Source organism: Phyllobates terribilis, unplaced genomic scaffold (assembly GCF_046119375.1).
Source record: "Phyllobates terribilis strain yellow unplaced genomic scaffold, ASM4611937v1 Scaffold_4__5_contigs__length_816908805, whole genome shotgun sequence".
Taxonomy (NCBI): domain Eukaryota; kingdom Metazoa; phylum Chordata; class Amphibia; order Anura; family Dendrobatidae; genus Phyllobates; species Phyllobates terribilis.
This window is the reverse complement of record NW_027362764.1, coordinates 759,657,342-759,679,388: the sequence shown is the minus strand read 5'-3', so window position 1 is coordinate 759,679,388 and position 22,047 is coordinate 759,657,342. Positions and strand designations below refer to the sequence as shown.

Below are 22,047 nucleotides of genomic sequence, written 5' to 3'. Positions count from 1 at the left end.
GCACAGATCTTGGCTGAGCAGCAGATGAAAGCAGCTTTTAAAGAAACACTACACAAATATTACTATAGATGCTCTTTTATTATAGGGTCCTCCCTGAGTAACAGGAATACTCCAGTTACTGCAGGTTATTGCTTATCCTCAGGATAGATGATAATCAGTGGCGGTCTGACTACTGAGCCCTGCATCGATCACCAGATTGCCTGTGCCCCTTTTGCTACATACAGCTCTATTCCACTTACATAGGACTGCTACAAAAAGCAGAACGCTGTACTCAGGAGTCACCAGGATTGAAGGGAGCGGCGGGGCACTCGAGTGACCGCCGCTCCGCTCAAAAAGAGGACACAAGTCCCCAATTCTGGAGATCGGTCGGGGTATTATCAGTCGGAGCTCCACCGCTATACTATGCTTCACCTATCCTGTACATATATGATAATTATAGTAGGAAAAATACCCTTTTAAGGAGGACCAAAGAAGAATTTAAACAATATGAAGACGAGAAACAATCCCTTTAAATGGATTCCCAGTTAAAACATTTTACGGTTATAATTGTGAAACCCAAAAAAACCCAACGTATTTCTGCCATTTATGGCAAAAAAAAACTAACGTAAGGCTTCTGACTACGCTGAAACACAACCATTAGCCCTAAGATAATAGCGAGGCTGCCCGCAAACAATACAAACATGATTTTATTAAAAAAAAAGTAATGTAATTAATTTTACGTTCATCAGTAATGAATACAATGAACTGAAAACAAGAACAAAAGAAAAGAAAACAAAAAGAACAAAAACAATGAATGTCAGAACTCGTCTACAAATATTTGGTAAAATTCAAGTACTTTATCGAGACAATAAATTAAACTTCCGGGACATGGGGTTCACATACTTATATTTTTAACAGTTGCTAAAGACTTTGGTTGTGTAAGATGGGAATAAATAAAAAGTATTCAAGATGAACATGAACTGTGATCCCGTTACATTGCAAATGCGTAGAAACAACCAAGAACCCAACAAATAGTCTAATAAAAAAAGTAACAAAAAAACCCCCAAAAACTGTGTATTAAAGCAGAGAAAGGAAACCTGGACTCCCAGCAAGCCACGAGGGAGCCACAAATCGCCTGGAACAAGTCTCTAGAAGTATCGCACATAACAATGACACGACGAACAGCGCTTTCTTTCTTTAACTTGGCACAAAATATTGAAATGCTAATTGTCCTAACAAAGACCTTCCACTGGTGGAGACTATTGGACGTGTTCGCTTTGGGATGCAACAAAACACCCCTTGTGTTTTTTTTGTCCAGAAAAATAAAAAAAAGTGTATTAAATCCAAGAAACACAGTCTGGACTCCCAGCATGCTGCGAGAGCCATAAGTCACCTGGCCTGCTAGAAAAACACAGGGCTCTGTTATTATAAGCAGCCCATAGACAAGGACGGCGCATGCCCCGTAACTAACCTGTTCTAAAGAAGCATTTCAGGGACCAGTTCTCTCGGTCACTGTGGGGTCTTAAGAGGTCAGATCCACAGCAATCAGCAGGTTATCGCCTATCCTGAGGAGCACTTTGTTCTCTATGGTTAATTTCAGTTTCTGAGTCTGGTAGGGTCTGGTGGCCACAAGATAAGAGACTCTACATAACCAGGAGAGCCTCTACACAACCAGCAGAGCCTCTACACAACCAGCAGAGCCTCTACACAACCAGCAGAGCCTCTACACAACCAGCAGAGCCTCTACACAACCAGCAGAGCCTCTACACAACCAGCAGAGCCTCTACACAACCAGCAGAGCCTCTACACAACCAGCAGAGCCTCTACACAACCAGGAGAGCCTCTACACAACCAGCAGAGCCTCTACACAACCAGCAGAGCCTCTACACAACCAGCAGAGCCTCTACACAACCAGCAGAGCCTCTACACAACCAGCAGAGCCTCTACACAACCAGCAGAGCCTCTACACAACCAGCAGAGCCTCTACACAACCAGCAGAGCCTCTACACAACCAGGAGAGGGGCTCTACATAACCAGGAGAGGGGCTCTACATAAATAGGAGAGCTTCTACACAACCAGCAGAGCCTCTACACAACCAGCAGAGCCTCTACACAACCAGCAGAGCCTCTACACAACCAGGAGAGGGGCTCTACATAAATAGGAGAGCTTCTACACAACCAGCAGAGCCTCTACACAACCAGCAGAGCCTCTACACAACCAGCAGAGCCTCTACACAACCAGCAGAGCCTCTACACAACCAGCAGAGCCTCTACACAACCAGCAGAGCCTCTACACAACCAGCAGAGCCTCTACACAACCAGCAGAGCCTCTACACAACCAGCAGAGCCTCTACACAACCAGCAGAGCCTCTACACAACCAGCAGAGCCTCTACACAACCAGCAGAGCCTCTACACAACCAGCAGAGCCTCTACACAACCAGCAGAGCCTCTACACAACCAGCAGAGCCTCTACACAACCAGCAGAGCCTCTACACAACCAGCAGAGCCTCTACACAACCAGCAGAGCCTCTACACAACCAGGAGAGGCTCTACACAACCAGGAGAGGCTCTACATAACCAGCAGAGGCTCTACATAACCAGGCGAGTGCAACTGGGCCTCTTGTTCTCCCACTGTTGCTTTTGGCAGTAGACCCAGCTGTGATCATAACTGGAGGAATCCAATACAGCTTGTAAGCAGAGAGCCTAGAGAGAGAGGACATCTTGTTTTGTGCAGTGTCTCTCATCAAACCAATCATATTGGGGTGATGGAACCTCTCAGCTCCCTCCCTTGTCAAAACAATTGTTTTGATCTCCATTGCCTTAGTGTTTTTTGCCCAAATCACTTCTCCTATATGACACGGCATGAGCCATATCCTCCTGAGCTCTCGCTTCTACATTCGGCATGCTGAAGCTATCCTGGGCGGGGGTACATGGGCAGCATACACCGCAGCCCCCCATTGCACCTACACATTATATAACCCCTGATGTTAACAATTTGAACACAGAGGGGGGGGGGTGGGGGGGGACAAAAACCTGAATTACTTTTGGATAACAAGTTATGTTTTGGTTTTAACTGGAAACGGTTAAATTTTATCAGATATTCCGATCCGCGTCCTTTGGAGACGTAACAGTATGAAGCTTCGCTTTCACTGGCTCTTGCAGCGCTGGATACTGTGAGGCAACACAAATCCTAAAATACCATATGATACAGATGTCAGGATGATGGAGCAGAGGCCGCAGCTCAGTAGACGCAGAGATCGGGAAATTTCATCTCATATACCGGGACGGACTGATACTGGGCATGTCCGGCCGTGATGGTGATTGTCCCAGATGGGCTGGGGGGCGGCCTGAAAAATAAGAATAATAAAAAAAAAAAGGTATTTTAACCATTTTATATCCTATAGATTAATATACTATCTAGGAAAAAAAAACTCCAGTACTAAAAAAAAAAAAAAAAAAAAAAAAGATATAAAAAAGCAACATTACTATAGTAGCCTTACCAGTAGAGAAATATTATGGCCACTAACTCACAATGTGGACAAGTACTTTGCCCTGGAGGAAACCCGGCCTGGGAACCCTCATTACGGTGCTGCAGGGAGTATATGGGCCAAGACACCGTCCTTCCAGCCTGATTGATGTGCCGAGGTAGATGGATTGTTTTATCAGAAAATGACCCATTGTTTAAATCAGCTTTTTTTATATGTTACTTTTTAACAAAAGGTTGTCAATGGTTTTTTTTTCATATCACTATCTGTATTTAGATAGTATTTGGCCACTGGGTAACTGGTTATAATGTATATGTGCATTTTCTGAAATAACAGAAAGCATGAGTCTAAAAAAGCCCCATTGTGCAGTGTGTATTAAAATAGCAAGATTTACATTTATTCTTTTTTTTTAAATAGATTGTGATATTAAAAAAAAATACAGGTGCATCTCACTAAAATAGAAGATCATCAAAAAGTTAATTTATTTTAGTTCTTCAATACAAAAAGTGAAACTCCTATATTATATAGAGTCATTACACACAGAGGGATCTATTATATAGAGTCATTACACACAGAGGGATCTATTATATAGAGTCATTACACACAGAGGGATCTATTATATAGAGTCATTACACACAGAGGGATCTATTATATAGAGTCATTACACACACAGGGATCTATTATATAGAGTCATTACACGCAGAGTGATCTATTTCAAGGGTTTATTTCTGTTAATGTTGATGATTATGGCTTACAGCCAATGAAAACACAAAAGTCATTATCTCAGTAAATTAGAATAATTAACAAAAAACACCTGCAAAGGCTTCCTAAGCGCTCAAAAAGGTCCCTTAGTCTGTTTCAGTAGGCTCCACAATCATGGGGTAGACTGCTGACTTGACAGATGTCCAGAAGGCAGTCATTGACACACTCCACAAGGTCCCAGAGTCTGGAGGAAGAGTGGAGAGGCCACAATCCAAGCTGCTGGAGGTCTAATGTGAAGTCTCCACAATCAGTGATGGTTTGGGGAGCCATGTCATCTGCTGGTGTAGGTCCACTGTGTTTTATCAAGACCAAAGTCAGCGCAGAGGTCTGCCAGGACATTTTACAGCACTTGATGCTTCCCTCTGCCGACAAGCTTTATGGAGATGGAAATGTCATTCTCCAGCAGGACTTGGCCCCTGTCCACACGGCCAAAAGTACCAATACCTGGTTTACACACAACAGGATCACTGTGCTTGATTGGCAGCAAACTCGCCTGACCTTAACCCCATAGAGAATCTATTATAGAGAATCTATGGGGTATTGTCAAGAGGAAGATGAGAGACCCCAGACCCAACAATGCAGACGAGCTGAAGGCCGCTATCAAAGCCACCTGGGCTTCCATAACACCTCAGCAGAGCCACAGGCTGATCCCTCCATGCCACATTGCCGCATTGATGCAGTAATTGATGCAAAAGGAGCCACGACCAAGTATTGAGGCATTTACTGAACAGACATTTCAGATTTTAAAAACATTTTTCAAGCTGTTGTTATAAAGTATTCTAATTTACTGAGATAATGACTTTTGTGTTTTCATTGGCTGTAAGCCATAATCATCAACATTAACAGAAATAAACACATGAAATAGATCCCTCTGCGTGTAATGACTCTATATAATAGATCCCTCTGCGTGTAATGACTCTATATAATAGATCCCTCTGCGTGTAATGACTCTATATAATAGATCCCTCTGCGTGTAATGACTCTATATAATAGATCCCTCTGCGTGTAATGACTCTATATAATAGATCCCTCTGCGTGTAATGACTCTATATAATAGATCCCTCTGCGTGTAATGACTCTATATAATAGATCCCTCTGCGTGTAATGACTCTATATAATAGATCCCTCTGCGTGTAATGACTCTATATAATAGATCCCTCTGCGTGTAATGACTCTATATAATAGATCCCTCTGCGTGTAATGACTCTATATAATAGATCCCTCTGCGTGTAATGACTCTATATAATAGATCCCTCTGCGTGAAATGACTCTATATAATAGATCGCTCTGCGTGTAATGACTCTATAGAATAGATCCCTCTGCGTGTAATGACTCTATAGAATAGATCCCTCTGCGTGTAATGACTCTATAGAATAGATCCCTCTGCGTGTAATGACTCTATAGAATAGATCCCTCTGCGTGTAATGACTCTATAGAATAGATCCCTCTGCGTGTAATGACTCTATAGAATAGATCCCTCTGCGTGTAATGACTCTATAGAATAGATCCCTCTGCGTGTAATGACTCTATAGAATAGATCCCTCTGCGTGTAATGACTCTATAGAATAGATCCCTCTGCGTATAATGACTCTATAGAATAGATCCCTCTGCGTGTAATGACTCTATAGAATAGATCCCTCTGCGTGTAATGACTCTATAGAATAGATCCCTCTGCGTGTAATGACTCTATAGAATAGATCCCTCTGCGTGTAATGACTCTATAGAATAGATCCCTCTGCGTGTAATGACTCTATAGAATAGATCCCTCTGCGTGTAATGACTCTATAGAATAGATCCCTCTGCGTGTAATGACTCTATAGAATAGATCCCTCTGCGTGTAATGACTCTATAGAATAGATCCCTCTGCGTGTAATGACTCTATAGAATAGATCCCTCTGCGTGTAATGACTCTATAGAATAGATCCCTCTGCGTGTAATGACTCTATAGAATAGATCCCTCTGCGTGTAATGACTCTATAGAATAGATCCCTCTGCGTGTAATGACTCTATATAATAGATCCCTCTGCGTGTAATGACTCTATATAATAGATCTCTCTGTGTGTAATGACTCTATATAATAGATCCCTCTGTGTGTAATGACTCCATATAATAGATCCCTCTGTGTGTAATGACTCCATATAATAGATCCCTCTGTGTAATGACTCCATAGAATAGATCCCTCTGCGTGTAATGACTATATAATAGATCCCTCTGCGTGTAATGACTCTATATAATAGATCCCTCTGCGTGTAATGACTCTATAGAATAGATCCCTCTGCGTGTAATGACTCTATATAATAAATCCCTCTGCGTGTAATGACTCTATAGAATAGATCCCTCTGCGTGTAATGACTATAGAATAGATCCCTCTGCGTGTAATGACTCTATAGAATAGATCCCTCTGCGTGTAATGACTCTATAGAATAGATCCCTCTGCGTGTAATGACTCTATAGAATAGATCCCTCTGCGTGTAATGACTCTATAGAATAGATCCCTCTGCGTGTAATGACTCTATATAATAGATCCCTCTGCGTGTAATGACTCTATATAATAGATCCCTCTGCGTGTAATGACTCTATAGAATAGATCCCTCTGGGTGTAATGACTCTATATAATAGATCCCTCTGTGTGTAATGACTATATAATAGATCCCTCTGTGTGTAATGACTATATAATAGATCCCTCTGTGTGTAATGACTCTATATAATAGATCCCTCTGTGTGTAATGACTCTATATAATAGATCCCTCTGTCTGTAATGACTCTATATAATAGATCCCTCTGTCTGTAATGACTCTATATAATAGATCACTCTGTGTGTAATGACTCCATATAATAGATCCCTCTGTCTGTAATGACTCTATATAATAGATCCCTCTGTGTGTAATGACTCTATATAATAGATCCCTCTGTGTGTAATGACTCTATATAATAGATCCCTCTGTGTGTAATGACTCTATATAATAGATCACTCTGTGTGTAATGACTCTATATAATAGATCCCTCTGTGTGTAATGACTCTATATAATAGATCCCTCTGTGTGTAATGACTCTATATAATAGATCCCTCTGTGTGTAATGACTCTATATAATAGATCACTCTGTGTGTAATGACTCTATATAATAGATCCCTCTGTGTGTAATGACTCTATATAATAGATCCCTCTATGTGTAATGACTCTATATAATGAGTTTCACTTTTTGCATGGAAGAACTGAAATAAATTAACTTTTTGATGATATTCTAATTTAGTGAGATGCACCTGTATATTTACGAAGAATGAAAAAAAATACATTTAACATAACGTGGATTTAAACAGCAGTTCATTTAATAATGACATATTCCCTTTACTTATAAAAATGGCGGTGTTTTTATGAGACAGCTCACTTAAGTGGTAAAAAAAAAATTAGCTTGTAAAGCTTATTTTGAGGGAATTTTGTGTCCTGGTTTAACATTCTGATCTACAGTATTAATCAGATATAAAATGCATCTCACACTAGAAGTGTGTAATACCTCAAATCACCTGCGGAGGTGCTGCACTGAGATAGAACACTTGCTGCTGGTTCCTCAGCGGGCCTTTCTGGGAACACCCTGTAACCCGCTGTGACTAAAACAGCCCCAAGACGTAGTTCATTACCTGATTGTCAGCTCCAGTATCTGCGCCAGCTTGTCATGCAGCAGGTTGGCCTGGAAATATGAAAAGAAATACAGAATGGGAGGAGATTAACTGCAGTGATGGACGCAGGCCATTAACGAGCCTTATCACATGACTTAGGAGAAAAAGCCAAGACCAGAAACTCAGTTTGCAGACACTGTTTCGGGGTACTGCCCCTCGCCAGTGCACTCTTTTTTAATTTTTTGCTCTTCCCTTGCTTTTTCCTTTTCAAAAGCCATAACTTTTATTTTATTGTTTTATGGCCATATAGGAGGGCTTGTTTTTCGGCGAGACGTGTTGTAGTCCTGAATGGTGCTATTCATCTTATCATACGAGGTACTGAAAAACGACAAAAAAAAAACATTCCAGATGTAATGAAATGGTGAAAAAATGCAATTTCGATATTTTTTGTTGTCGTTTTCATGGCATTCATTGTATAGGAAAAATTACCTATAAACATAGTCCATGTCGGTCCGATTATGGCGATACCAACCATTGCATAGATTTTTTTTTTTCTATGTAAGTGATGGAAAAAAATTCAGAATGCTGTATAAAACAATAAATAAAAAAAGTTTTTTTTTTTTTTTTTGCTTTGTGTCGCCATCTTTCGAGACCCATAACATTTTTATTTTTCCGCTGAGGGTTTGTTTTTTGTGCGATAAGCTGACGTTTTTATTGATGCCTATATTTACATATGATGCTTTAATTCTGGTTTATAAGAGAGGAGAGGCGACTAAAAAATGTAATTCTGGAGTTCTGAATGTTTTCTCTACACAATTTAATGGGTTCATTAATTCCATGTTTTAATAGATCAACTTTTACTAAAGCAGCAATAGCAAATGCTTTTTTCCTTTTTTTTTTTTTTTCAAACGGGGGAAAGGAAAATTATTTACATTTTTAAAAAATTTTGTAAATTTTTTCCTTTTTAAATTTGCATTATTTTTTAGTCCCCTTAGGGGACTTGAACCTGTGACTGCAGTATTGCAGCATATAGTGAAAATCTTGGGTCTCCTCTGGGTCTCAGCCTACAGCTGAGGAGCGAGACAACAGCAGCGGGGGTCTTCAGAAGACCCCCCGGCCGTCATATTATCGCATGTGTCACAGGGGTCCGATGGGAGTCGATGAGCATTGGCATAGGCGCGCATTAATGAGGCTTTAAAAGATTGACATTGGCATTTAAATGGTTAACAGCACCGGCCGCGGCTATTAAAGAGACAGATGCCGGGTATTTAATATAGCCGGTATCTGCCGCATGTGGAGGGAGTTCAGCCCCTGAGCTCCCTCCTCACGTGAGGATCCCTTCCCAGGATGTGAATAACACAACCATTTCAAGGAGTTAAATTTCTACGTAAAAGAAAAAAATAATGTTTTTTTTTTCCCCTATTTTCTTAGGGAGCACTCACTTTAGATTCACACTGTGCAGCGATCTCTTCAAATGGCGCCTTCTGGAACTTTTCTATGACCTGCCGTCTCTTCTCTTTCTCCAGCTCTTCCATACCAGTGTTATCTGTTTGTGGAAATTAGACCAAAAATAAACAAAAATATTCCAAAAAACTTGTATTACTTACACACTAACATGTACTTTAGCGGTTTATCATCAATCTTTGAAGGATAGGTGCACCTTTTTAAAAGGAAAATATATTTTAGTTACGATTATATGTGCTCGTAGTTTCTGAATTACTATTTTAACCCCTTTCTGACGTGTGATCTAATAGTACGTCATGGTGACCTGGGCCGATTGGACCAGTGACGTACTATTAGGTCATATGGCGATCGCTGTCTTATCAATTTTACCACACGCAGAACAGCGTAAAAAAAAAACAAAACATAAAAACAATTCTGGAATTGTTGGTTTTTGTTTGTTCTGCCTCCCAAAAATCGGAATAGAAAGCGATCAAAAAATGTCACGTGCCTGAAAATGGCACCAATAACAACGTCAACTCATCCCGCAAAAAACAAGAAGTCACATGACTCTGTCGGCCAAAATATGGAAAAATTATAGCTCTCAAAATATGGCGATGCAAAATCTAGATTTTACAAAAAAAATGCGTCTTTTAGTGTGTGACAGCTGTCAGTCATAAAAACCCCATATGATTCTGGTATCTCTGTAATCGCACCGACCCGAAGAATAAAGTCGTCTAATCACATATACCGCACGAGGAACGGCGTAAAAAATAAACTCTAGGGTTAGGATTAGGGTTGGGCTAGAGTTAGGGTTGTGTTACGGTTAGGGTTGGGCTAGGGTTAGGGTTGGGCTAGGGTTGGGCTAGGGTTAGGGTTGGGCTAGGGTTAGGGTTGGGCTAGGGATGTTTTTCAAAAGTTAAAAAAAAAAAAAAAGATGACGATATGGCGACTAGTGTTGAGCGCAAGTGCTCGCTACTTGAGTTTGCATCGTGTGCTCGGGAATGCACTGAGTATCTTGGGTGCTCGAGTCTCTGCCCCATATGCTTCGTGGCCAAAAAGACCTCGCGGGGATTGCCTGCCATGTACGAGCGATCCCCGCATGTTTTTTTTTGGGTGTCTAATAACCGTGAAACATGCGAGCAGGGACTCGAGCATGTCACTAGAGCATGCGCGATACATGGTGCATACCTGAGTACCCGATGCAAACTCAAGTAGCGAGCACTTGCACTCAAGACTAATGACAACTTATTCAATATGATGACCTAATGTTATCAAATTCTGTGTTGTACCTCTGGGTTCAAAATGTTCACTATACCCCTTGATAAAATCCTTGAGGGGTGTAATTTCCAAAATGGGGTCACTTGTGGGGTTTTCCACTACTTAGGCACATCAGGGGCTCTCCAAACGCGACATGGCGTCCGCTCTCAATTCCAGCCGATTTTGCGTTCAAAAAGTCACATATTGCTCCTTCCCTTCTGAACTCTGCCGTACGCCCAAACACTGTATTTTCCCCACATATGGGGTATTGGCGTACTCAGGAGAAATTGCACAACAGTTTTTGGGGTCCATTTTCTCCTCTTACCCTTGTGAAAATAAAAAAATTGGGGCTAAAACATCATTTTCGTAGAAAAAGTTAGATTTTTTTATTTTCATGGCTTCATGCTATAAACGTCTGTAAAGCACTTGGGGGTTCAGGGTGCTCACCACACATCTAGATAAGTTCCCTAGGGGTCTAGTTTCCAAAATGGTGTCACTTGTGGGTGGTTTCCACTGTTCAGGCACATCAGGGGCACATCCGCTAAGTATTCAAGCAAATTTTACATTCAAAAAGTCAAATGGCGCTCCTTCCCTTCCGTGCGCCCAAACAGTGGTTTTCCCCCACATATGGGGTATCTGCTTACTCAGGAGAAATTGCACAACAAACTTCGTGGTGCAATTTCTCCTGTTACCCTTATGAAAATGCAAAAGTGGGGGCTGAAAAACATTTTTGTTGCAAAAATGTGAAAATTTTATTTTTACGGCTCAATGTTATAAACTTCTGTGAAGCACCTGGGGGTTCAAGGTGCTCACCACACATCTAGATAAGTTCACTGATGGGGTCTAGTATCCAAAATGGTGTCACTTGTGGGGGGTTTCCACTGTTTAGGCACATCAGGGGCTCTCCAAACGCAACATGACGTCTGCTAATTATTCAAGCAAATTTTACAATCAAAAAGTCAAATGGTGCTTCTTCCCTTCTGAGCCCTGCTGTGGTTTTTCCCCACGTATGGGGTATCTGTTAATTTTTTTCTTCCACATTCCAAAAATTCCTGTGAAGCACCTGAAGGGTTAATAAAGTTCTTGAATGTGGTTTTGAGCACCTTGAGGGGTGCAGTTTTTAGAATGGTGTCACTTTGGGGTATTTTCGGTCATAAAGACCTCTCAAAGTGACTTCAAATGTGATGTGGCCCCTAAAAAAATGGTTTTGTAAATTTTGTTGGAAAAATTAGAAATCGCTGGTCAACTTTTAACCCTTATAGCTCCCTAATAATAAAAAAAAATTTTGAAACCAAAAAAAATTTTGGTTTCAAAATTGTGCTGATGTAAAGTAGACATGTGGGAAATGTTATTTATTAACTATTTTGTCTGACATATCTCTCTGATTTAAGGGCATAAAAATTCAAAGTTTGAAAATTGCAAAATGTTCAATTTCCGTTTTTTTCAAAAATAAACGCAAGTGATATCGAAGATATTTTACCACAATCATGAAGTACAATATGTCACGAAAAAACAATCTCAGAATCAGTGGGATTGAAGAGTTCCAGAGTAATTACCTCAAAGTGACAGTGGTCAGAATTGTAAAAATTGGCCCGGTCATTAATGTGCAAACCACCCTCGAGGGTAAAGGGGTTAACTATTCTCTCTCTGAAACGCCTGCTTGTGGAGCTGCAGGTTCAGAGCTCAACAGGTGTGTTTTGCATCTGCAAGTTCAGAGCTCAGCAGGTGTGCCCTGCATCGGCAGGTTCAGAGCTCAGCAGGTGTGCCCTGCATCGGCAGGTTCAGAGCTCAGCAGGTGTGCCCTGCATCGGCAGGTTCAGAGCTCAGCAGGTGTGCCCTGCATCGGCAGGTTCAGAGCTCTGCAGGTGTGCCCTGCATCGGCAGGTTCAGAGCTCTGCAGGTGTGCCCTGCATCGGCAGGTTCAGAGCTCACCAGGTATGCCCTGCATCTGCAGGCTTAGCACGTGTGCCCTACATCTGTCACCAGGTATGCCCTGCATCTGCAGGCTTAGCACGTGTGCCCAGCATCTGCAGGCTTAGCAAGTGTGCCCTGCATCTGCAGGCTTAGCAAGTGTGCCCTGCATCTGCAGGCTTAGCAAGTGTGCCCTGCATCTGCAGGCTTAGCAAGTGTGCCCTGCATCTGCAGGCTTAGCAAGTGTGCCCTGCATCTGCAGGCTTAGCAAGTGTGCCCTGCATCTGCAGGCTTAGCACGTGTGCCCTGCATCTGCAGGCTTAGCACGTGTGCCCTGCATCTGCGGGTTCAGAGCTCAGCAGGTATGCCTTGCATCTGCAGGCTTAGCACGTGTGCCTTGCATCTGTCACCAGGTGTGCCCTGCATCTGCAGGCTCAGCAGGTGTGCCCTGCATCTGCAGGTTCAGAGCTCAGCAGGTGTCCTTTGCATCTGCAGGTTCAGAGCTCAGCAGGTGTGCCCTGCATCTGCAGGCTCAGCAGGTGTGCCCTGCATCTGCAGGCTCAGAGCTCACCAGGTATACTCTGCATCTACAGGCTTAGCACGTGTGCCCTGCATCTGTCACCAGGTGTGCCCTGCATCTGCAGGCTTAGCACGTGTGCCCTGCATCTGTCACCAGGTGTGCCCTGCATCTGCAGGTTCAGAGCTCACCAGGTATACTCTGCATCTGCAGGCTTAGCACGTGTGCCCTGCAGGTGTCCTTTGCATCTGCAGGTTCAGAGCTCAGCAGGTGTGCCCTGCATCTGCAGGCTCAGCAGGTGTGCCCTGCATCTGCAGGCTCAGAGCTCACCAGGTATACCCTGCATCTGCAGGCTTAGCACGTGTGCCCTGCATCTGCAGGCTTAGCACGTGTGCCCTGCATCTGCAGGCTTAGCACGTGTGCCCTGCATCTGCAGGCTTAGCACGTGTGCCCTGCATCTGCAGGCTTAGCACGTGTGCCCTGCATCTGCAGGTTCAGAGCTCAGCAAGTGTGCCCTGCATCTGCGGCTTGGAGCTCAGCAGTTGTGCCCTGCATCTGCGGGTTCAGAGCTCAGCAGGTATGCCTTGCATCTGCAGATTCAGAGCTCAGCAGGTATCCTTTGCATCTGCAGTTTCAGAGCTCGGCAGGTGTCCTTTGCATCTGCAGTTTCAGAGCTCGGCAGGTGTCCTTTGCATCTGCAGGTTCAGAGCTCAGCAGGTGTGCCCTGCATCTGCAGGCTCAGAGCTCACCAGGTATACCCTGCATCTGCAGGCTTAGCACGTGTGCCCTGCATCTGTCACCAGGTATGCCCTGCATCTGCAGGCTTAGCACGTGTGCCCTGCATCTGCAGGCTTAGCACGTGTGCCCTGCATCTGCAGGCTTAGCACGTGTGCCCTGCATCTGCAGGCTTAGCACGTGTGCCCTGCATCTGCAGGCTTAGCACGTGTGCCCTGCATCTGCAGGCTTAGCACGTGTGCCCTGCATCTGCAGGCTTAGCACGTGTGCCCTGCATCTGCAGGCTTAGCACGTGTGCCCTGCATCTGCAGGCTTAGCACGTGTGCCCTGCATCTGCAGGCTTAGCACGTGTGCCCTGCATCTGCAGGCTTAGCACGTGTGCCCTGCATCTGCAGGCTTAGCACGTGTGCCCTGCAACTGCAGGCTTAGCACGTGTGCCCTGCATCTGCAGGCTTAGCACGTGTGCCCTGCATCTGCAGGCTTAGCACGTGTGCCCTGCATCTGCAGGCTTAGCACGTGTGCCCTGCATCTGCAAGTTCAGAGCTTAGCACGTGTGCCCTGCATCTGCAAGTTCAGAGCTCAGCAAGTGTGCCCTGCATCTGCGGGTTCAGAGCTCAGCAGGTATGCCTTGCATCTGCAGGTTCAGAGCTCAGCAAGTATGCCTTGCATCTGCAGATTCAGAGCTCAGCAAGTGTCCTTTGCATCTGCAGGTTCAGAGCTCAGCAAGTGTCCTTTGCATCTGCAGTTTCAGAGCTCAGCAAGTGTCCTTTGCATCTGCAGTTTCAGAGCTCAGCAGGTGTCCTTTGCATCTGCAGTTTCAGAGCTCAGCACGTGTCCTTTGCATCGGCAGTTTCAGAGCTCAGCACGTGTCCTTTGCATCGGCAGTTTCAGAGCTCAGCAGGTGTCCTTTGCTTCTGCAGTTTCAGAGCTCAGCAGGTGTCCTTTGCATCTGCAGTTTCAGAGCTCAGCGGGTATGCCCTGCATCTGCTGACTCAGTGCTAAGCAGGTATCTTCTGCAGCTGCAGGCTCAGTGCTCAGCAGGTATTTCCTGCAACTGCAGGCTTGTAGCTCAGAATGTGCTCCCGGCTGGTGAATCTGCAGGTTCAGAGCTCAGTAGGCATTTTCTGTTTGTGGAGCTGCAGGTTCAGAGCTCAGCAGGTGTGTCCTGCATCTGCAATTTCACAGCTCATAATGTCTTTTCTATTGGTGAAGCTGCAGGTTCATAGTTCACAGGGTGATCCATGTGAAATTACTTTCTTTTATCTTGTTCCTGATCTACAGAGGATAGGATAGGACGAAGTAGGGAATTCAAATGTGACTGCAATAGAAGACTACAAAGAAATGCGAATATGCCAGTGATCTTAAGCGCTAGGGTGATGGATGGGGATAAAAAACCCATGAGTAAGACAGAGGTAAATGGTCAATTGAGACCTTTTATTAGAAAGCCTTGTATAATCCACAACGCGTTTCGACAGTAAGCAGGCCGTCTTCATCAGGTGATCTCTCTTTTTGCCTTTCTATGCAATAGAAGACTAACACACTGGGTTTGTTTGCATCCTGTAATTAATAAGGCACACAGACATACATGGAAGCTGCGTACACAAAAAGGTCGGATATTTTTAATCGAGTCTATAGGAAAGGTTATTTCATTTTGTATTTTAGCCGAATTGGAGCAATAAAAAAAATCTAAAATGGATAAATCCAAAAGTAGAGAAAGTGACAGCTGTGTTCAGTAATAACTCAAGAACCTCGGTGTAAATCAAAGACCAGGACAGATTTATAACCCTCGAAAGTAAACCAACGTTTCTATTGAATGACAGAAAGTAGAGATCTTGAAAGTTGTTGATTTTGGAGGCAACCTGGATAGATGGTTGTCCATGTAACATATGTTCGCCAGATGAGAAGCTGCTCTTAGTTCTGGTACAGATGGGTATGACTAAGCGGGGAAACTTCTGGGGAGCATGGACAGGAGTTGTCTTTGCGAGACATCCCAATAGTAAGGTCACGTGGAGATCTCAAACTGACAAAAAACATATAACTAAGTCCTTTACTCCACACTATTATACTGCTAAAGTGATCAGTAACCCACTAGACGTTTCCTACATCCCAATCAAAGACATTGTGAAGTAGTGGAGCACAAGGAAGACGCACGCGATTACAAGAACATTTATGACCCAAGATGAGAGTTAGGAACAAGACTCCTCTTACCAATCGCCTTCTTCAGGGATTCAAATGTGATCTCTTCAGTGTTCACCTACAATAAAATGGGAAACAATAATGAACAGGTCGCAAATGTTATAGCCACTTTTAGTAAAAATCGAGGCCTTAAAAAGGAGTTGTCCCCCATTTTAAAAAACGAAACTGAATTAGCTAGGGGTGGTGTAGGAAATTATAGCAATAAAACTCCTATACTCCTCTCCACGGTTGGTGGCTCACTTCAGGATTCGTATCAACATCTGGCAGGGAAGTCCTGTCACGTTTCATAACAATAGGAAGTTTATAGGACAAAAATGTGACGGCTAAAGCCGATCAGTTACCCCGATTGCACCAGAAGATGAGGACAGGAGACCGGCAGGAGACACAGAACCTTGTGCCGGTCCAGAAGAGGCCAGTTTTTCTTTTCTTATTACACTACCTCAGGGACATTAATTTTTTCTTTTACTGTAGGGGCATAGACGCCATTGATAATATCCTTGGAGGTCACTGCTCGACTTACTAAGTGGTGGACCTATGATTGCTAAGACGAGGAGACTGTGGCGTTTGGTGAAGGACTGAGGTGCCTCGTGGCCCCCAAGACCATGTCTATGTGCTGTGCGGCTAACCTCGGCATGGGATTGGCACCAGGCAAACTTCATAACGAAGGGACAGGGGCATCTCTGATATGTGAATGATTAGGTCCCGGCAGCTGGACCACCACCGATAAGATTTCTAGCCTTGGAGAAGCAGTGATGGCAGAGATCTTCTAAGACTTCTCGCCAGTCATGTCAATTTCAGAGAAGCCTCCACCCTTCCGAGATGGGCGATAACAAGGAACAACAGAATATATGATAAGAATGAGGAGAGAGCTTACCTTGTCCTCAGTGTTACTTCCAGACAGTATGTCCACTTGGATGGATATGGTGTCCACAATGCTCTTCCTTCTAGAGAGTCTGTCTTCATCTATAGAAACAGGATAATCTTAGCCTGGCATACGTATAGCCCTTATTTAGGAGGGTCTCATTAATTTCTGGAAATGGCTGGCAGTCTTTGTCTTAAAGACCCTGGAAGTTTTGTTAAATCGATTGTCCGATAGATCGTATTCTTCTAGTCCGATCTTTGGCGATGGTCATAAATTCTGACACAAAGGCCCACATTGATTGGAATTTTTTACACCTCATTAAACGGGCTGTCCTAAAGAGGACTAAGTCACTCAGTGGTGGTGTAGATATGTGGCACAAGGCGGCAAAGGTAAGTGACCGGCTACAGTCCTCGTATTGTAGATCGGACATCACAACTTCAGCTCTATAGACTAACCCTGGTGGGGGCACAAGTGACGCTAATTGTGTGAAGAGATCAAGGAAAGTTTCCGACAATACAAGTGTTAATAGTTAATTTTTATTAATTAACAAAATGTAAAGTGAATGAACAAATGAGAAATCTAAATCTCATCAATATTTGGTGACCGCACTTTGAGCAAATCAAGATCTTGGAGAACTGACCGCAGATCTTCACTTGTGCAAACCCTTCTGTCTCCTTATGTGATCCCAGACAGACTGGATGTGAGATCAGGGCTCTGTGGGGTCAGGTCATCACTTACAGAGCTCCTCCTTAATGACATCGGCTGGACTTTGGGGTCTTTTTTATTGGGCTCTAGAAAAAAAACTTGGAGCCAATCAGATGCCTCCCTGATGGTATTACATGATGGATAAGTATCTGATTGTATTTGTCACCATTAATCCTGACCAAATCCCCACCTCCATTTGCTGAAATGCAGCCCGAAACCTGCAGGACCCTCCTCTGAGTTTGACTGTTCCTGCAGACCCTCATTACTGTGTCGCTCACCAGTCTTTTGGTGAACAATCTGCTTCTGTTACAGCACATTGTGACCCCTCAGTCCAGATCACCTGCTGTAATTTTTCTGCACCCCAATTCCTATGTTTTGACGCATAGTTGAGACGCGTTTCCTTGTTTCCATACTGAAGGTATTGTCTATGGCTGAAACTCATCCATGAAGACCACTTCTGGCCAGACTTCTCAGAACAGTAGATGGGTGTAGCTGGCTCCCATGGGTGGCTGCCAGTTCTGAGTTGATGGCACTGCTGGACATCTTCCGGTTTTGAAGGGAACTAAGCCTGATGTGTCTTTCATCTGCTGCACTGAGTTTCCTTGGCCGATCACTATGTTTACAGTTCTTAGCGTTGCTAATTTCTTATGCCTCTTCAAAAGAGCTTGAGCAGCGCATCTTGAAGTGGAAACCTCAGTCTGCTTTGGAATCTTTCTCTGGGAGACACCTTGCTGATGCAGTATAACTACCTAGTGTCTTATTGCTGTGCTCAGTGTTGCCTTGTGTATGACCAGTGACATGAAACCATCTTCTCACCTCTGAAGGAGAGTTTGGCTCACAGTTTTAAGCCTCCCACACAGCGGTTTCTATTTCAGGTAATGGCTGTTACAATCTCCATATGAAAATAATGATTATTATCACCTGTATGGAAAAATTATTACTCACACACCTGACTATAATCCTAGAAAGTCTCTGACTTTGTGCAGGTGTAAAGAGAATAACTGATGATGTCTTAAAGGCAAACGTCGGCTACTAAATGTTGATGTGATTTAGATTTCTGATTTGTTCATGCATTTATTTTTTTTAGTATTCACATTGTTTTTAAATATTTTATATATATATATATATATACACATATATATATATATATATATATATATATACACAGTTATATGAAAAAGTTTGGGCACCCCTATTAATCTTAAGCTTAATGTTTTATAAAAATTGGTGTTTTTGCAACAGCTATTTCAGTTTGATATATGTAATAACTGTTGGACACAGTAATGTTTCTGCCTTGAAATGAGGTTTATTGTACTAACAGAAAATGTGCAATCTGCATTCAAACAAAATTTGACAGGTGCATAAGTATGGGCACCTCACCAGAAAAGTGACATTAATATTTAGTAGATCCTCCTTTTGCAAAAATAACAGCCTCTAGTCGCTTCCTGTAGCTTTTAATGAGTTCCTGGATCCTGGATGAAGGTATTTTTGACCATTCCTCTTTACAAAACAATTCCAGTTCAGTTAAGTTTGATGGTTGCCGAGCCTGGACAGCCTTCTTCAAATGATCCCACAGATGTTCAATGATATTCAGGTCTGGGGACTGGGATGGCCATTCCAGAACATTGTAATTGCTCCTCTGCATGAATGCCTGAGTAGATTTGGAGTGGTGTTTTGGATCATTGTCTTGCTGAAAGATCCATCCCTTCCGTAACTTCAACTTTATCACTGATTCTTGAACATTATTGTCAAGAATCTGCTGATACTGAGTGGAATCCATGCGTCCCTCAACTTTAACAAGATTCCCGGTGCCGGCATTGGCCACACAGCCCCAAAGCATGATGGAACCTCCACCAAATTTTACTGTGGGTAGCAAGTGTTTTTCTTGGAATGCTGTGTTTTTTTGCCGCCATGCATAACACCTTTTTGTATGACCAAACAACTCAATCTTGGTTTCATCAGTCCACAGGACCTTCTTCCAAAAAGAAATTGGCTTCCCCAAATGTGCTTTTGCATACCTCAGCCGACTCTGTTTGTGGCGTGCTTGCAGAAACGGCTTCTTTTGCATCACTCTCCCATACAGCTTCTCCTTGTGCAAAGTGCGTTGTATAGTTGACCGATGCACAGTGACACCATCTGCAGCAAGTTGATGCTGCAGCTCTCTGGAGGGGGTCTGAGGATTGTCCTTGACTGATCTCACCATTCTTCTTCTCTGCCTTTCTGATGTTTTTCTTGGCCTGCCACTTCTGGCCTTAACAAGAACTGTCCCTGTGTTCTTCCATTTCCTTACTATGTTCCTCTCAGTGGAAACTGACAGGTTAAATCTCTGAGACAGCTTTTTGTATCCTTCCCCTGAACAACTATGTTGAATAATCTTTGTTTTCAGATCATTTGACAGTTGTTTTGAGGAGCCCATGATGCCACTCTTCAGAGGAGATTCAAACAGGAGAACAACTTGCAAGTGGCCACTTTAAGTAGCTTTTCTCATGATTGCATACACCTGGCTATGAAGTTCAAAGCTCAATGAGGTTACAAAACCAAAAAAAGGGCTTTAGTAAGTCAGTAAAAAGTAGGTAGGAGTATTTAAAACAAGAAAATGATAAAGGTGCCCATACTTATGCACCTGTCAAATTTTGTTTGAATGCAGATTGCACATTTTCTGTTAGTACAATAAACCTCATTTCAAGGCAGAAACATTACTGGGTCCAACAGTTATTACATATATCAAACTGAAATAGCTGTTGCAAAAACACCAATTTTTATAAAACATTAAGCTTAAGATTAATAGGGGTGCCCAAACTTTTTCATGTAACTGTGTATATATATATATATATATATATATATATATATATATATATATATATATATATATAATATATAATATATATGTGTGGTTTTGCATATACATGACATTTGTCATTTTTTTTTGTACATTTTTTACTAAATGTGCCCCAATTTATTTAAAAAGAACAAGAAAATTCTGATTTCTTTCACCTTGCGGCTTCCTGATGACATGACTTATATTCTAGAACCTGAGATAAGTTTTGCGCTAGTCACCATACAACACTACCGTTATCGCTATGTCATATACACTAATACAGTCTACAGATCTCCAGACAGGGACATGGCTAATACTCTAGAGCCTATAGGACACAAGCGAGCACGTAACATAGTGTACTGTATGCAGGCGCTACGTTAGGTCAGCCTAGGGGGGCTCAGACAGCTCTTTACCTTTTGGACTCTTACGTAACTTTTTGACTGATGGGAACAGAGCTACATTGAGAAGAGAAAATGTTTGCTTGTCAAAGGGAAGGTTAGGAGGTTAATGGCTGCACTGTTCACTGTAGAGGTCATGATCCAAGTAGCGATGGTCCCAGAGTCACTATCAATTCCCCGGCCGGTGATTAGGGGTCCAGGGGGTGGAGTCACATTAGGATTGGCTGCTTATCTGAAAAACGTACTGACCATCCTGGTACATGACCTCCAAAGTCAACAGCAGCTTCACAAAATATCATCAGATCAAGATATAAAACAAGAAGCAGATAACTCAAACACACAAAAACACTCCTGTGTATACAGTATTCATCCACTCATATCACTGTTTAGATGGTATTCTAAAATTCCACTTTATATGAAGATTTACAGGTGTCCACCAAATGTATAATCACCATTTCACATATTGAATTACCTTATATAAAAAGAGTTGAGATACTTTGTAAAAATGTTGCATACTGTACTGATCCTGAGTTATATCCTGTATTATACTCCAGAGCTGCACTCACTATTCTGCTGGTGCAGTCACTGTGTACATACATTACATTACTGATCCTGTGTTACATCCTGTATTATACTCCAGAGCTGCACTCACTATTCTGCTGGTCCAGTCACTGTGTACATACATTACATTACTGATCCTGTATTATACCCCAGAGCTGCACTCACTATTCGGCTGGTGCAGTCACTGTGTACATACATTACATTACTGATCCTGCACTGATCCGGAGTTACATCCTGTATTATACTCCAGAGCTGCACTCACTATTCTGCTGGTGCAGTCACTGTGTACATACATTACATTACTGATCCTGAGTTACATCCTGTATTATACTCCAGAGCTGCACTCACTATTCTGCTGGTGGAGTAACTGTGTACATACATTACATTACTGATCCTGTACTGATCCTGAGTTACATCCTGTATTATACCCCAGAGCTGCACTCACTATTCTGCTGGTGCAGTCACTGTGTACATACATTACATTACTGATCCTGAGTTACATCCTGTAATATACCCCAGAGCTGCACTCACTATTCTGTTGGTGCAGTCACTGTGTACATACATTACATTACTGATCCTGTACTGATCCTGAGTTACATCCTTTATTATACTCCAGAGCTGCACTCACTATTCCACTGGTCCAGTCACTGTGTACATACATTACATTACTGATACTGTACTGATCCTGAGTTACATCCTGTATTATACCCCAGAGCTGCACTCACTATTCGGCTGGTGCAGTCACTGTGTACATACATTACATTACTGATCCTGCACTGATCCTGAGTTACATCCTGTATTA

The 22,047-nt window shown here is 42.8% G+C and overlaps 1 protein-coding gene across 1 annotated transcript in view; it reads right to left on the bottom strand.

Moving 5' to 3' along the window:
• Positions 1 to 2,418: 2,418 nt before the first annotated feature.
• EFR3A (EFR3 homolog A) overlaps positions 2,419 to 22,047 on the bottom strand; it is a 163,082-nt gene continuing 143,453 nt past the window's right edge. The window contains exons 20-24 of the mRNA XM_073679898.1: positions 16,776 to 16,864; positions 15,914 to 15,959; positions 9,285 to 9,388; positions 7,864 to 7,913; positions 2,419 to 3,326 (exon numbers count right to left, since the gene is read on the bottom strand). Coding sequence (XP_073535999.1) covers positions 3,221 to 3,326; positions 7,864 to 7,913; positions 9,285 to 9,388; positions 15,914 to 15,959; positions 16,776 to 16,864 — 395 coding nt within the window. The 3' untranslated portion in view covers positions 2,419 to 3,220. The remainder of the gene's footprint in view (positions 3,327 to 7,863; positions 7,914 to 9,284; positions 9,389 to 15,913; positions 15,960 to 16,775; positions 16,865 to 22,047) is intronic.